Here is a 17,992-nt window from a genome sequence, read left to right as displayed (position 1 = left end):
ATTTTGCTGTCGACTTGGCAAGCAGTTCCATGAGCATTCAAAGTGCTTGGATACTTGCAAGGATAGAGCACCACTGGTGAGACCTCCTCTAGTGGAACTGAAGTTGCGTTCCAAAGCAGGGCAAACACGTAGGGTGAAGTAGAGAGCTTGCGGTAGTCAATCTTGATGCTGTGAACCAGACCATCGTTCTGGTAAGATCCGATTGGAGCAGTAGATGACAAGGAACTCCACTGATCAATGATCAAAGACTGATCAATCCACAACTTCACTCGGTCAGCACTTGACACATTCACAGTGAAGTCATAGAGCTCTGAGTAAGATGGGCGGATCGTTCCTTCCCAACGCACACTCCATCCATACTGGGAGGTTGCGAAGGGAGTTGCAGACGAAGAGAAGCTGAAATAGCCTGGGGTGCTTGCGACTCCGTTGCCGATCGTTGCACCAGTAGCCGTTGCCTGCGTTGGAAGAGCAAAACCAAGTGCATCATAGTAAGTGGCCTGGAGACCAGTGCCGGCAAAGGTGATGCCAGACTCTGTGTCAGAGTCGTCAGGGAACATACGGGCAACGAGGATATCGTTGGCATCGTCCCTAAGGTTGCCATACATATCTTTGCTCCAAACCTGTTCGTGATATCAGCAAGTTACATTTGATCAAATTCGACTTACAGAGAACGAGGCCTGCACTCCTGCTGTGGCAATGGTGAGGCCAGCGCCTGCGACGGATGAAGTCGTTGCGCAAACCACAGTTGGATGGACGAACAACGTGTTGAATCCTCCGTTGGGACCTCCAGAGTTGGAAGGAAGTCCGACAACATTAGATTCTACCCGTAGGTTGGAGTTTGACACGATGTCTTTGACTTGAGAGTTCGATTGCCAGTACAACTGCAAATTCTTGTCTCCAACTGCTCCTGTAACATACTCGACTTCGAGGTCGTAGAAGACTCCCTGAACCATCTGGACGGTAGCTGAGAACTCATTTGCTGCTGTAGAGTTCCACTGATCGATGATGGTGACGTCATCAAACTTCAGTCGCACTCCTCCATCAGTGACTACGGTGAAGGTGAAGATTTCAGAATAGTTGCCATTCACAAATCCAACCCAACGAGCGCTCCAGCAGCCCTGGTATGGTGAAGAAGCATTGAGGGGATTGTTAGAGCCCCATGCAAAGTCCAAGGTAGTTTCCAATTCAGTTCCCAACAGTTTGCCTTGTTCCAAGAGCGACCCAACAAAGTAAGTGCCCCACATACCTCTGCCGCCAGTGTCCAATTCCTGAATCACGTTCTGGAAGGTTCCAGATCTTGTTACAACGTAGGTCACCTCATACTTTCCGTTCTGATCCCACACAGGATTATTCAGCTCACCATTGACATCATGCAGTGTTTGCCAATCTTGGTGCACGAAAGTTCCATGGAATGCCTGGCTGGTTGAATCGACAAGCGTTGCACGGGCGATGAAGGCATCATCTGTGGCGTCCCTTTGGTTGTCGTAGGCATCACGTGCAGTCAAGGTGAAAGTTCTTGTAACACCAGCAGTGGCAATCGTGAGAGAATCTCCTAGCACGTTGCAATTATCAGCACTGATCTCAGCTGGTTTGACATCGACTCGAAGGATTTCATTCGTTCTTGTTCCTTGTCCTCTGCATTCGTCGTACCTCAACGAACCAGGTGTCGTTGGGCATCTGAACAAGAAAGTCAATCGAACGGCTGTAGATAACGGAGTAATTCTCACCCGTTGGTCTTGCTCCACTGGGAGATTCTTGGAACTTTCCAATCTACATTCCATACCTTGCTGGAATCATAGTAGTCTGTGTCCCAAATATGATAGTCGTCCCTCTGAACTTGAGAAGAGACACGAGTGGAGAACAAACGATCCGAACGGATGACACCTGTTGCGAAAGTGCGTCAGGATGATCCGACGAATCCAGCATCTATACTACCTCTTGTGACAACATCGGTTGAGTTCACAGCAGGCTCGCCGTACAAGAGCGGAAGGCGACTAGCCACGTTCTCGTACTCAAGTCTGATTCCGCGAAGATTCTGAGTGGATGTGATCTTGTAGTCTACTTGGATGTTGTAGTATTCGTTGGGCATGGGGAAGGTAGCAGTGCCACTGTATGATGGTCCGGCTCCAAGGGATACCCACTGATCAACAAGCAGACTGTTGTCTACCCACAACCTGACCCTCTCAGAGCTCTGAGCATTGCTGGTGGAGGGATCCAGAGAGGGGAGGGAAACGTAGAATGTGTATTCATCCATTCTGCTTGGTCTCACAAATCCCATCCAGCGGACTGAGAATCGTCCATCTGTGACAGAAGATGGATATGGTCTGCTAGCAAGTCAGTATCAACTACACTAGATAAAGTATTCACCTGTCAGTGAAGGAGCTTCCGGACCAGTCCACGGCTGGTTCCTGCACAGCCTTCTTGGGCACAAGGTTGCCGCCTACGATTCCTCCTGCAAACGAGATTCTGGGATAGAAGCTCTGTCCAGAGCCGCCATCACACGTGATGGTAGGTGGATACTGAGCTGAGTAGCCACTGCCCTGATCAGTGATGGTAATCATCGATACCGTTCCACTGGTCACATTGCAAATACAAGTCAATCCGCTGCCAGTGCAAGGAGTGTTGCAAGTTGCTGTGCAAGTTGTATCGTATGGATTCACGGCAGTTCCGGTGACGAGAACGTCGTACACGCCTCCATCAAGCAGTGCTCCAACCGTATCAGAGGAATCATAGTACGTTGCCGTTAGTCCTCCAGCTTCGAATATGTTGAAGTTCAAATCGTGGGATTGGAACAAGCGAGCACTTGGAATCAAAACAGCAGTACCATTGTACTGACAAGATCTTCCAACGCACTGTGAGCAAGCATCTGAAAAAAAGGTTAGTATGTGATCAAACAGCTAGTCAAGCATGACTATACCGATTCCGACAGTTGACGGACAATCGGTCAGTATCTGTTCAGCAAAGATGTATTCCAGAGAAATCTTGGTCAAATCATACGACGTAGTGTTGACGTGCTTGTAGTCAATCCTAATGTCGTGGAAGTCATTGACGCTGTCAAATTGAAACGTTCCTTCATAGACAGCCCAGCCTGTTGAGGTATCCACTGCAGTGGCCAAGGAGAGCCATTGATCGATAACTAGGAAGTTGTCAACCCATAGCCTCACTCTTTCTGTCTCAGTGTTTCCGATGATGGTTCGAAAAGTGTATCTTTGAGCAGTTGCAGGACTGAAGAAGCCAGCAAATCGGACTCCAAAGTTGGTGGCGTCGGTCACGCACCAGCTGTCAACGGCACTTGAGCTTCCGACGACATCTACAACTGGGCTGATCTTGGAGCTGACAGGATCTAGCCATGGTTCCTTGATGAAGCCATCCCAAGGTCCAGCACCGAAGTCTGAAGAGATCATGTCATAGTAGGTCGCCATCAAACCACCCGGAAGTGCTTGGGAGACCAACACGTCATGAAACTTCTTGCGAATTCCGCTGAAGCCGATGTCTTGATATTGTGCCAACTTGCTTGCAGAGTACGTGTCAATCTGCCAGCCGTCATCGGAGAGTGCATTTCTCTTCCAAGTCGCTGTGTATGATGCAGAGTACAATCCAGGAGCAATGTTTGTTACAATGCCAATCCTATTTTTCTTGTTGACGTCGTTGTGGATACCATTGAATCTGGCCCTGACCACAAACACATCGTCGGAAGTTGTTTTGATGTTGCCAAGGTGGTCCAGTGCCTGGATGGTGAAGGAAGCAGGAACACCAGCGGTAGCAAGGGAAAGGCCTTGTCCCATGGCAGTGGACAAAACTCCAGAAGTTCTGGCTGGGAACACAGACGTTGAGAATGGACTTCCAGCGATATGATCAGCGCTCGCGAACAATCTTGAGCTGGGAATAATGAGCTGACTCATTGAAGGAGATTGCCACATGATAGCAGCCGATGACTGACCAGAAATCTCCTTGTACTGGACTTTGAGGTCATAAAGGAGATCTCCAACCAACCAGAGAGTGCCCGACGGCGTCAAGGTGTCCAACGAAGACCATTGGTCAATGATCCACTGATCATCGAGCCAAACCTTGATTCTCTCATCCTTCTCCGCTACCATGGCAGTGAAAGTGTGATCTTCAGCGTACTGGGGCTTGACAAATCCCTGCCATTGAATGCTGAATCCATCGACAATTCCAACGTACTCATTAGGAGTGCTGTCGCCGACATCGAAGTCCACAGTGGGAACAATTTCATTGTAGACAGCAAAGTTGAGTTCAGGATCTCTGTAGTATGTCGTATTCAATCCACTGTAAACAAATACGCGTCAGATGGTCAATCCTTTCTAGAACAAACTGATGTTCACTTACTTGTTCGAAGCCGCAAAGATGGACATGCCTGTTCAATGGATCAATCAAGGCAGCATACTTTTATGAAACACTTACCGAAGTTTCCAGATTTTGTTGTACGGTAGGCCACTGTCCAACGGCCCAAATTCGTGTTGGGAGAAGCACCGAGGTACCTTGCAAGGACGTTGTGTTCTTCGGTTGCTGGGCCATTCAACCTCACGATGAAGTTGTCAACTCCAAGGGTTCTGACGTTGTCAAACGAATCCTTTGCTTGAATGGTGAAGGATGCGGTGAAGCCAGCAGTGCCAATTGTCAGTGATAATCCGTTCACTACACTCATCGCTGCACAGATGACGCCCGGCTCGACATAGACGCTTGAAGTCTTTTGGTCAGTGCCAAGATAAATCCCGAGGTTGTACTGTCCCTCGACCTTTGGAAGATATGAGACTTGGTAGGTACCGTCTGCATTGTCGACGATGCTTGCAGATAGAACGATTGGTGCAAGCGACTTGCTGAGCTGTGCAGTGAAATTGTCGCCACCCTGCAATCTGAGGTTGTTGAAAGTGTCCTTCACTTGAATTGAGAAGGATGAAGTCACACCGGCTGTTGCAATCGATAGGCCCTCTCCAAAGACAATGCTGTACAATAAAAACAGGGGAGAAAGAAATGAGAATGAGTCAGTATTTGCTTGCGAACTCAACACAATGACAACATACCTTGTATCAAAGTCCGTCAAAGCTGGATTGACAGTGATCGTTAAGGGGCTTCCATTCACATGAGAAGCAGTAAAGAGCTTGTCAGAGGTGATCTGGTAGAATTGATCTCCAGTAGATGAGTTGTAAACGAATTGCAGGTCTCCAGTTTGGCTAGCCGTTGACTGTTTGTAGAGCACCTGGATCTCGTAGTATTCATTCTCAACTGGGAAGGAGAAAGTTCCCGTGGGAATGCTGGTAGCGAGCGAAGACCACTGCAAGAGAATCAGGAATAAGATTCAACAGGACGAGACCGACCTGATCAATGATGAGCTCGGAATCGAGCCAGAGCTTCACCCTGTCGTTGTAATCCGTGGATTGATATGGCTGGAACGTGTAAATGGAAGTCGATTCGGCTCGGAAAAGTCCAGAATATCGAATCGTGACATCAGTTGAAGCTGTGATCTTTGAAATCGTTGGAGAAGACAGAGCCTCGTAAGGTTGGTTGTAGTAGGTTGCGGAAACGTCATTGTAATATGTAGCAAATACACCTGTAACACAAAACATCAATCGCTATAGATCTCCTAAACTGTAATTGACTTACCACCGGTAACGACAAAGGCCGAGTAGAGAGTGATTGAGGAAGCTGCGGTCACCTCATATTGTACCCTGTAACGTCCTTTCATCACATCTGCACCAACAGTTCCGTGCTTGTCTCGAGCTGAATATGGCATCGTGGAGAAATCGCCACGAGCATCAGCAGCAATGGCGTTGGTAGCGGCTGCAGCAACCACGAACGTATCTCCCCATTTTGTCTTGAGGTTGGAGTACTCATCGCGAGCTTGTATTGTGAATGCTGCTGTCAACCCAGCGGTTGCATATGAGAGCCCTGGACCAGACAACATCGACACAGCGCCACAAGTCACCGCAGGGTTCACGTACAGCTTGAATGGAGATCCAAAGATGTGCTCGGCAGAGTAGTACAAACGAGATGAAGGGATGATAGATTTCATCACACTTGAGCTCGAATAATACAGCCTGCAGTAAGCTTGTTCCTGAGCTTCACGATACTCGACAGTCATCTCATACAATCTGTTCGCCTCAAGGCTCATGGTGCACCATGATTCTTTGTTCACTCCTTCCCAATCATCAATGACCTTGTCCTCATCAATGTATAGCGCAAAGCCATCATCATAAGATGAGGTAAAAGTGTAGACTTCGGACAATTCAGGCTTGAAGTATCCAGTCCACCTTACTGACACGTAGTCAGAGCCAGTCTTTGTCATGTCGTTGGATCTTGGGGTCACAAACGAAGTCGACCAGTTGTAATTGATCTCTGTGGAGATCGACGTGTCCGAGGGATCTCCCATCATCCACATGTTGTTGTACCAGCTGGCTGCCAGACCGCCTGCCTGAGGACGTTCGACATTCACTGTGTAATCACCGCTCTGCGTCGGAGTATATTCAACCCCATAGACACCAGGGCTGGCGACGATGGAAGCTGGCTTTGAGAAGATGGTCGTGTTCGGGCCCTTCAGGTAGACGATATAGCTGTCCTCATCCAGGTCACGCAGATTGGCATAAGCATCACGACTTGTGATGCTGAATAAGGCCTGAAAGTGATCAAGGTCAGAGTCAATGTCAGAACACGAAGAGGCTCATGGTCACCTGCTTTCCAGCCGTCGCGGTCGTGAGGCCGTTTCCTGTAGCCAAACAATGTTGTGGATCAGTTCCAGTTGCCACGAGGTCCAGCATGACATCATTTGGAACAGGAAGTTTTGTGAATAGCCTGGAGGACATGATTGGATTCTCTCCATTCGCTTCGAGTCCCGACAAGGTGTTCAACCAAGTGAGCTTGACGCGCGGTGGCTTGGTCGATGTTGAGTCACGTTTGTACTCGAATTGCAGATCATAAAGACCAGTTTGCGAATTTGCGAACAAGATCGTACCGGATGGGAGGTTTCCATCCAAGGATGACCATTGGTCAATCACAAGGACGTTGTCAAGCCAAAGCTTGACACGCTCCTGGCTTCCAGCGGCATCGGGCAATTGAGCAAAGAAAGTGTACGCTGCGTTCGAAGTAGGTTGGATGAAACCTGACCACCTGACTTGAAACGATCCTGTCAACGAATCAATGCTTCCAGGGGGCTTGAGACCAGGCACCAAAACATACTCCGTCGTAGAATCCGGACGAGTGCAACCAGTAAAGTTGTAGGTAATTGTTGACAAACGGTAATCATCGGCAACTTCACCATAAGGACCAGCAACTCCGGTCTGTGAAGTAGGGCTCAAGGCAGTTGCCAGATGAATGGTACCTCCCGCAGCATAGTCGGTAGAGACCTCATAATCAGAAATCATGCTGAATTGACCTTTGCAAGTTCCCTTGGTAAAGACAATTCTCCAGTCACCCATGATCTTGTAGCTATCGCCTGCTGATGGAGTGCAAGCCGCACTGCCGTCACTCCAAGTCGACGCCAAGGTTGCACATTTGCTTCCTCCGATGATCTGAATGACGGAGGTTGCATCAAGTGCCACTGAGAAGCTAGGTGAAACCGTCGCTACGGTGCCATTGTAGCTCACGATCTTTCTGCACTCCCCGCTTCCAGTACCAGACGTCACACAGATAGTGGAGAAGTTATAGTAATTTTCAGCTGCGTTGATAGCTGTTGGAAGCATCACCGATGCCGAATCGGACAATCCCTGCTCAAGTTGAACCAATCTCCTTCCAGGTCCAACGTAGCTTTCTATCTTGTTCCATCGACCCTTGCAAGTTCCTGATGTAAACTTGATGTACCTGTTGTTGTAATCATCGTCAACGCCTGATGTCTCAGGGCCAAGTCTGAAATGATTTTGCATTGAGCAGTTGATTCCTCCATGAAGATTCATGTCTGTGTATTCTTGAATGCTTCCGACGCCATCATTTGGAGAAATGATCGTGGCTGAGTACGGTTCTTCATCCAAACGATCCCATGAGCCATTGGCAGGAAGTCTGAGCGAAGTTGTGTCGATGCCTGTTGGGCTTTGGCCCTTGATCCAACCCGAATTACGTTGCCACTTGCTTCCAACAATCTTGTACTCTGAAGAAGAGTCTGGGGTTTCCCCGAGGGCAGCAACAACAACAGTCCTATCGGACAACTCACCAATAATTGTTCGGACCGACAACGCAGCTTTGCCTCCCACGATTGCAATCGTCATGCCGATGTAGCTGTTCGGGCTTGCCTTCGATGAGTCGAGGAGAAGATGGGTACTGTTGCTTCCGTCCCTCAAGAAACCAAGTTCCAAATGATCAGTGTCAGAGCGATCGTACCCTGGCGAGGCACACTCAAACGAACTCAGGGGAAAGCCGATCTTCCATTTTTGATACACGCAGGCTGAAGGGAAGTCTGCTTGAGAATCCGCAGTCTGATTGTATCTGTGGAAAGAAGAGTAGTAGGATGTGGGCGTGCCTGTGTAGTAAGTGGCAAACAAGCCTCCACTCAAGGCATAAGAAGTGAGCACTTTGTAAGCACCACGCTTGGTACCCGTGAAATTTGCAAGGTACGAGGAATCGCCAAGATCAGTGGCAAGCCCATGAATAGTTTGCGGACACTCACTACAATCAGCTGAAGCCCTGGATTGCTCATACTTCTCCATTTGGTCCCACGTATCATAAGGAACAGCATTGATGATGAAGAGATCGCCTCCTACTCCTCTCTCGTTGTCATACTCATCGTTTGCTTGAATGTTGAACAGAGCTGGAGCACCAGCAGTAGCTGAGCTAAGGCCAGCACCATCAACTATACTTCTGTCGGCACTCGTGGGAGCCGGCATGACCGAGAAGGGAGGGAATGGACTGTCCATCACTTCTCTGATCCGGAAGAGGTTCGATGAGGGAATGATTTCCTTGTTTTCGCATGTGCTACCTGGAATTTGACATTGCCACTTGAGAACTGCTTTCGCTTCAGAACCTGCAAATTGCTTGTACTCCATTTTGACGTCGTAATAGTTGGGGCGTTTCAGCCCAATGGTCGCAGAGAAGACCGTGGAACTGAGGTGGTCATAAGTGTCCCATCTGTCAATAATCAGACTGTTGTCGACCCACAATTTGACACGCTCGTCGTATTCAGCAATGGAAGCTTCAAAGGTAAAAACCTGATTGTCCTGATCTACGACGTCATCATCCAACTGCAAGAGACCTGCCCAGCGAACAGAGAAGCTCAGCCTGTCTGAGAGCAAATTTGCCCAATTTGACTTGTCATATCCAATGTCTGTGTCAGAAATGCTGAAGTTTAGAACCGGATCAACCCTCCACATCGCGACGTTGTTGAGATCTTGATCGTCATAGAAAGTTGCATCAAGACCAGAACCCTGAGCCAGGGAAGTATGGACTTGATAGTCTCCACGAATGATCGGAGTGTACTCAACTAGGTACCTTCCCGACAGAGGGAACATCCTGCTAGATGGAACAATTGGGCCCCCTGCAGTGACTCCAAGAGTGTATGTGTCGCCATAGCTGCAGCGCATTCCAACCACAGAGACTGTTGCAAGCTCAAGATGTGGAAGCGCAGCTGTATTTCCTTGTGCTCTGGAGACCAGAATCCTGTTTGAGCCGATGATGTCAAGAACGAGCATTATTTCAAAATCAACTTGGATGTACAGCCCAGCAACAAGATTGAGATCTGCAATTACATTATCACTGAGTGAGATGATTTCATCGAGCTGGGTGATGTTTTTGCCCACAGCTAGAGCGTTGGTTGCACTCGAGATCCCGGACTTGCCGAGAGATTCCCATTCAAGTTTGGCACATCGGCTGCCTCCATCGTAGTAGGATATTTTTGCCCATTCACCGCTGCAGATTCCCGAGGTGAAACGAATGTAATAGCTCTCGTACTCAAGATCCCGAGAGGAAGCAAGGGTACTCAAATGCACATGCTGATGGTCATTCTTGCAAGATTCATCATCAGCTTGAAGAGTTCCTACATTAGAAAGCCATTCACCAACTGGAAGGGATCCTGCAGTTCCTGTCGCATTGGTTACAACCGAAGAGTTGATTCCAAACTTCACGAGGTAATTATCGCCCGCTTGTACACCACAAGTTGCCCCTCCATCGAGCCAGTTGTTCCCTTGGTCTAGGAACATTCCACCGATGGCAGCGCAAGAGGTATCATTATTCCACGATACAATCTTGCCATACCTTCCCTTGCAGCTTCCTGTGGTGAAAAGAACCACTAAATCCTGGAAAGTTGTGGCAGGCAGAGGAATTGGAGTAGTCATTCCAAAGTTTGCCAACGCGTAAACCTTTACACCCTCACGATGTCTAGCAAGAGTGCTCCAGGAAACAGCTCGAGTGACAGTGAGTGTTCCTGATGAGACGGCAGTTACACGCATGTACTCGTCATCGATGCGGATAATGCTTGAAGCAATAATGTTGAGCCTTGTCACCTCCGAGGGAGTCAACGAGACAATGGCGTCGGCTAACTCGACATCAGCCATGAGGTAAGTGAATCCATCATGTGCGTCGGCCGAGCAAGAGCTTGTCACTGTTCCTGGAAGAGACAACCATTCAATCAATCTGAATTGATCTCCTTGAGCTGAAGAGCAGTTGACGCCACCATCGCTCCAAGTGTCACCCACATAAAGGCACGACGTTGATTTGTCATACACTTCCGAAGCTGACGTGGCGCTGTCCTTGCTCACTTGAGTCCATCTGTTGTTGCAATTGCCGGAAGTTTCGAACTTGATGTAGTACATGTTGTAGATTCCATCTATAGTAGATGATGCAAATCCGTCTCCAGCTGCAGTTGACCCCAGCCTTGTGTAGTACGGCGAGGCACAAACTGTGTCTGCGGGAAGTTTTCCGCTGTAACCTTGCGTGAATGCGGACTTGTGTCCTGCTTCTTGAGTTTGCCAGCGCAATTGAAGGCCTGAATTGGAGACGCTGTTCTTGTAATACATGCTGATTGTGTGAATAGCAGGATAGCTGTCGAGCATGTAAGTTCCAGAACGAGCTCCGTTGACGCTGCTCAAAGACGTCCATTGCATGATCACAACTTCATTGTCTATCCAGAGCTTAACACGATCATCTGATTCCCCCGAAGCTGTAGCAGATGGGAGGTCAGCGTAGAAGGTGTAGACTCCAGACACTGTGGGTGAGAGATATCCGGACCAGCGAACAGCATAATTACTCTGAGTCACACACGCTTGGTAGTTCTCGCTGGGTTCAAAAGCCATCCAACCACGAGTCAGATCTGATCCTCCCTCGCACATTCGTGGGAAGAGTGGTTGGGACTTTTGACTTCCATCGATAGCATTCTGATAGATCTCGTAGGCTGCGTTTGACCCATGGATACAAGACCTCAGTCCATCCGACCACAGGTCATCATCAGAGACATTCAGCCCTGCCACGAAAGAATCCTGCGCGTAGCTAATAATCTTAGTCCATCTACGCTCACAGAGTCCATCTAGAAATAGGATGTAGTGATCAAGGTATGCGTTCAGTTGAGCAGAAGCTGTTTGAGGATTCAAGTTTGCAGTGTGGGTGGTGCCATCTGCGACGGTTGTGTCTTGCAGCACCTTGTTGATCCACTGCACTCCACACCCATCACCATAGACAAACTTCTTGAAATTCGAGCTCTTGCTGAAGTCAATCGTGTAATCACAAGGTTGGCCTGCAGAGCACCATGTTGACCATCGTGGAGTAGCGAATGTATCCCCACCGAGCAACCGATCTGCATCAACGCTGGCAGAGCTCGACCATCCGTCATAGTAAGTGGCAGTCAATCCGCCCGAGTACTGGAGGCTAGCAAGCCTTTCAGGGATTGAATGTAGAACCTGTTCACTGCCGTCTACAACAGGGAGGATTCTCACATGGAACTCAGGGTATCCATGATCGAAGGCGCTTCTACCAGTTAAATCCAGAGAAACCAGGTCGAGAACCTTGTACTGCGTGTTGGCAGTTGTGCTCAGTGGAGAATCTAAAGTTGCCACTCTATTGATGGTGTAGTCAGTGATCTGTCTCCATTCATTCGTTGAATCAATGTAGAGGATGTAGTTCCTGTACGCTTGACCGACAGCAGACGAGCTGTTACCAAGCTTCACAACAGAAGCTGAGATGTACTCCATCGTCCCGAAGTCGACGAGTCTTGCTGTGCCTGGGTTCCCAGGTCTCACGCCGGAGTCGGCAATCTTGCGATTGTTCTCGTACTCATCTCGCGATTGCAAAGTGAAATAAGCTGTTTGACCAGCAGTTGCAAGGGAAAGCCCTTCACCAAATGCTGAGGACTGGGTCGAGCAGACTTCGGCAGGCTCAACATACAAAGGTTGATCCAAATTGCTCAACATCGCGGTTGTGGTCCAGGTGAATAGGGAGGAACTGGGAACAATTTCCTTCATTTGTGTCTTGCTGCTCCATCGTAACTGAACTGAAGCATTACCACTCACTTGCTTATACTCAAGTCGGATAGGATATTTGGTGTCGGCCATGAGGGCAATTGTACCATCAACCTCTGATATGCGCGAATACCAGTGATCAAGAATCAATAGGTCGTTCACATACAGTTTTGCACCATCGTCACAGTAGACGCTGAAGGTGAAAACTTCGCTGTACTTTGGCTCAACCATTCCTTGCCACCTTGCAGAGAAATAATCTGGCCCGATGTCCTTGGAGTCAGAGATGTCAACCACTGTGTAGTTTGAGCCTGCGGCAATTGGACTGATGAATGGCGGCTCGACTCGAACTACTCTATCGCCGCTTACAAAGATCGACTTTCCAACTGGACTGGAGGTCAAAGGAAGATCGATCAATGCTGTTTGGTAGCGAGAATCAAAGCCAAGGACGATGCGTGACTCGTAGCTGTGAAAAACAACATCAGTTTAGGTTAGATAGACGTTGCAACAAAACTTGCCTGTTTGTCAGATTCTCGTAAACGAAAATGGTCCAACCATCGTAATAATGGTTTGTAGCAGCTGCAGTATCTGTCAGGTTCAACTGAACATAGGTATCGGTTGAGTTGTCCCCAGCAAATCCATGTTTTCCTGCAGGACTGAACTGAACGATCTGTCTTTCTTCGTTGCCAACAACGATTCTAGCTCCAACGTAGTACTGAGCGTTTGACAGAGCTGAATTCGGATCAAGAGTGACTTGATCAAAGGGATCAGATAAATCTCCCGATATCAAGACACCTTTGCTCATCACCATGCCCAAGTCGGTGACTGAACCTACGGGACGTCCAAGTCCCCAAGTGAAATCGATGACGGGGTCAAGCCTCTCGAAAGCTCTAATATGACTCAAGGTCCCATCTGGAGCGACAGCATGATCCGTAAGATCGTCGTTCTCGTAATACTTTCCGTACAATCCTCCTGGTGATAAGATACGTCCTCTCAGATTGTAGCTTTCGGTGTTTGTGACAGTATAGTTGACTTGGTAGCCTCCGTTACGTACGTACTGAACTGTGCCCAAACTGACAACACTTCCGCCATCATAATCACTGTTTTGTGCCATCATGCTGCTGTTTGGTAAAGTAGCATTTGCAACAATGGCCCTGACAAATAGGTTATTTCAATACAGTTCCAACAGAATTCCACTTACCACTCAAATTGTCTCTGGTCGTCGGTAAAGTTGAATAGTCGTTTGTTGTCAAATGCATCTCTGCTCTGAACAGTGAAGCTCGCAGCGACACCTGCAGTGGCAATGGACAGGCCGGATTTGTAAACTCGTGATTTGGACGCACAAGTCATATTCTGCTCGACATAGACTTGTAGTGGACTGCTCCCTACATGCTGTGAAAAGAACAATCGAGAGCTTGAAATGACAGATTGGTCATGTGTGAATGAAGACCATTTAAGCTGAAATTTTGAAGTGGCAGTACTGGACGCAGTCGCAGTCTTAGCTGCGCACTGTATTTCGTAGTAAACTCCTTTCTCCAGAGCGATGCTTCCTGAAGGTGCGGACGATGAAGCGAGAGAGGACCATTGTTGGATAATGAGGCTATTGTCAACCCACAACTTCACTCTCTCCATTTTGTCTGTGGATGATACATCTCCACCAAAGTAGAAAGTATACACCTCTGAAACACTCGGCAAGATCATTCCAGTCCATCGCGCAGCCCATGCAGTTTGTCCTGAAATTGGAGTGGGAGCAACGGCTGTGACACTGAAATCGATTGTGGTATCGGATTGAACCACGCGCGAGCTCCCTGCCACACCGAACAGAGTTGAATCCGAAACATCACTCGTAGATCCAATATAGTACGTGGCTTGTAGTCCACCGGCTACAGCAAGCGAGGTCCAGATGTAATTGTTGCCACTTCTGGTGGCAGTGTAAGACACAGTGTAGGTTCCGTCGCCTTGGTCCATGACGATTGGATGCTTATCTCTTCCACCAACAGTTGTCCAGTCACTGTTATACGTCATCCACGTGTCGCATACTTGACCAGGCGGGGTGAGAGTGGAGCACTCTACGTTGCGGTATTGTTTCAGGACGGCATCAGTTCCATTTTCGTATCCATAGTACTGTCGAACGACTGCGACAAAGTTGTCTCCGAATTCCCAATTCCTTGCATTCCCATACATATCTGCCAAAATCGTCAATATCGCAAAACATCATCTAGAATTTAAGTGGTACCTCGAGATTGAATGGTGTAAGTTGCTTGGATTCCAGCAGTAGCAATGGTCAAAGCACTGCCCATGACACTGGAAGTGACTGCACAAGCAGGTGCAGGATGGATCGCGAGTGAGAACGGAGATCCGAGTACCGAGCTCTCGTGCGAAGTTGCACTGCCCCCGACGAGCAAGGAATACATTCCACTCCTTGTGATGATGTACCGTAAGATCAATCTTGGATTGTCTAGAGTAGTTGGTGTAGCAATTTGAGTGCCCCTGAGGCTAATATCACCGATATAGCTCAATTGATCTGCAAAGGCGGGCTTGTCACCACTTTGCAACGTCTGCTGATTAGTGCTAACAAAGTCTGTGCTGTTGAGAGAATCGCTTGCAAGAATTTTGATTCCTGCGAATGCTACACTAGGATCTGGTTGCCAATTTTCATGCCTATCCCGTACTGTAATGGTGATCGATGACAAGATACCAGCGCTAGACAAAGTCAAAGCAAGACCTGTCGTTGGGCTGTTGATCAGATGCCTTCGTGCAGGTTGCACACTTAAACGATAGGGTGAGTTATGAACTCCGCTTGCACCAAAGACAACACTGACATCATACGTGCCGGATTTTGTTGCAGTGAAAATGACACGGTAATTCCCTGGATTTGTAACTTGCATGTCTTCGACGACACCAGCAAGCGAATCCACTCCAGTGAGACGCACTTTGAATCGCTCCCCACCTACCAGTCGGAGGTTGCCATACAAATCTCGTGCAGTGATTGTGAATTCAGCTTGATGCCCAGCTGTTGACAATTCTAGGCTGTCAGTCTCTCCGAGGGTTTGAGGAGTAACAATTGACTTGGAGGCGCAAGTACCTGACAAAACCGAATCGTGAGTTCAGAAAACAATTGAAAGCATACAAAGATGCATACCAGCAGGATAAACGGAAACAAGCGAGGGAATATCCATGACATCCTGGCCGAGGAACAAGGAAGCGGAACCAAGTACTGTCTGAGCTAAATCAGAATACTTCCATTGCAAACTGGCGCTTGGATTCAAAGAACTTGTCTGCTCAAACTTGTATTCAACCTTCAAGTCATAGTAGTATGTTGCACGGAGATCAATGGTTCCAGAATCAGTGACTGAGCTTGAGTCCCACTGATTGATCAGAATCATGTTGTCAACCCACACTCTGACTGCTCCACCATTGCCCGATGCAACCCATGTAAAGGTGTAAACGTCATCTGCCTCCGGTCCCAAGAATCCAACATATCGGACAGAAAAGTTCCCCTCACTTGGTAGTGAGTGCTGCATAGAGCTGTCGTACATCAAGGTCTGAACAGCAGAATCGCCCTGCTCGTACTTTTGCGGCATCGAAAATCCATAATCGGAATAGTACGTGGCACCAACACCTCCACCAGTCAGAAGTGTAGCATAAAGAGTATTGTTGCCTGACGTGTACGTGGTATATTCCGAAATGTATGATGAATCAGTTTCATCAACCACAACAGCATGGACGGGTCTACCCTGATTGCCAACCTCAATTGAGCCTTGTGGATATACTCTGACGCTGAAGAGATCACCACCTTCTCCCCTCTCATTGTCGTAGATATCATTTGCCTGAAGGGTCAACTGAGCTGATGTACCAGCTGTTGCCAGAGCAAGACCCTCGCCAGCTGCCCAGCAGCGAGGACCGTAGGCCACATTAGGGTACACAATGAGGGAGAAGGGGCTCTGCTTGATCTGCGATTCATAGTACAATTGGCTTGCAGGGATAATTTCTTTTGGTGTTGAGTGAGTTTGCCAACTGAGACGAATGTAAGCGTTTCCAGTGACTTCCTTGTACTCTAGTTTTATGTTGTAGAAGACATGCGGCTTCAAAGCGATGGTAGCTGATGTCTCGTTACAAGAAGAGTCCCATCGATCGATCATGAGCACGTTGTCCACCCACAGCTTTGCACCGTCATCACTTGAAATGAAAAACGTATGAGTTTCGGGAAACAATGGCTTCAGTTTTCCTTGCCAACGAATGCTGACGTAATCTTGGCCCATATCAGTGACAGGACCCTCTCCCCAATCCAGATTGATCGTGGGGTTGATTACAGTTTTGACAGGGGTGTAGAAAAACCACACATTCTCAAAGTATTGACCAGAAAGACCTCCGCTTCTTGCCAACTTCACAGATGCTTCGTAGTTTCCGCTCTTTGTCGGAGTGTAGGATACATCATACGTGCCATCTAATGAGTCAGTGACAGAGCCACTTATCGATCGTGTGCCTTAAAAATCAAAAGTTCATACTCAATCGAAGGAAAAAGCACAAAATACCTTCCAATTCGACGATGAATTCATCACCACCCGAGGTTCTTCGGACGCCAGATTCGTCCTTAGCTGTGATGGTAAACCCTGACACAATGCCTGCTGTAGCAGATAGAAGGCCGTTTCCTGTTGCAATACTCTTCGATGCATCGGTAGACTCAGCCGAAGCATAACTTGACAACACAATCACGATATAGACGACCAAAACTTTTGTTGAGGCGGCCAGAAGCCTCGATTTTGTTTGCATTTCTGCTTAATTCCCGGTTTGCTTAAAACATGAATTCCAAGAGACACAACCAGTATATACGAAACCAATCATGCAGCTGGACCTCTTTCACACTGTCAAGATGATAAAAGGTCAGTATCTCAATATCGCTTTCACTCACTCCATCCGCACTGACTCAGGTATTCCCTATTGCATGAACCTGATTTCAAAAATCTGCTAGGATGCAATCTCCTGGGAACTAAGGGTTCTAAGTCAACCTCTCTATATCAGCACATGTCTTCTTCATGATAGAGCATTATTGCTTTCAATCTCTCTCAACCTTTCTTTCCCTTCCTCTTCATCCCTCTTGTGACCGCAGCATTGCGCTACCCGAGGAGCGGATCAGACGTCAGTTGGATTGACCCTCCCGCCCACCCGTCCACCCACCATCTGAACATCAAACTAACCCACCCCCCTACCGAGTACACAAAACCAACTCATCGTAACCTATCACCCCAATTTTCCTTTACACTACCCCATGTATTTACACCCACCCCACCCCTGATTTACCAAATTCCCTGGACCCTACCATCCAATTATCTATCCTTCAACTGTCCAGTGGCCAGATGACCCCACCCATGAGTTTTTTGCAATACCCCTTCATTTACCTTTTCTAGTACCGGTGTATGAACCTATACGAGGACACCCCACCCCAACAAATTTCAAGTCACTTGTCAAGATAAAACGGAATTTATAAAGGTTTGAAATAGTTGAGTAAACGTAGCTGATACAAGAGTGAGTCATCAGACTACTTGAGTAAACTACAATCTTACATAAGTGAACGCAGTTCCTATATGAGTAAAATATGGGGTACATCG

The 17,992-nt window shown here is 48.0% G+C and overlaps 1 protein-coding gene across 1 annotated transcript; it reads right to left on the bottom strand.

Moving 5' to 3' along the window:
• Positions 1-4,387: 4,387 nt before the first annotated feature.
• GUITHDRAFT_74711 (hypothetical protein) lies at positions 4,388-17,156 on the bottom strand (the record flags this gene model as incomplete). The annotated part of the gene is made up of 4 exons (XM_005828410.1): positions 4,388-4,964; positions 5,043-5,134; positions 16,775-16,869; positions 16,919-17,156. The coding sequence occupies 4 exons, from the start codon at positions 17,154-17,156 to the stop codon at positions 4,388-4,390; spliced, it is 1,002 nt and encodes a 333-aa protein (XP_005828467.1).
• Positions 17,157-17,992: the final 836 nt, after the last annotated feature.

The sequence above is a fragment of the Guillardia theta genome (genome assembly GCF_000315625.1).
Source record: "Guillardia theta CCMP2712 unplaced genomic scaffold GUITHscaffold_59, whole genome shotgun sequence".
Classification (NCBI taxonomy): Eukaryota; class Cryptophyceae; order Pyrenomonadales; family Geminigeraceae; genus Guillardia; species Guillardia theta.
The sequence above is the reverse complement of the archived record's forward strand: the minus strand, read 5'-3'. Positions and strand labels throughout refer to the sequence as shown.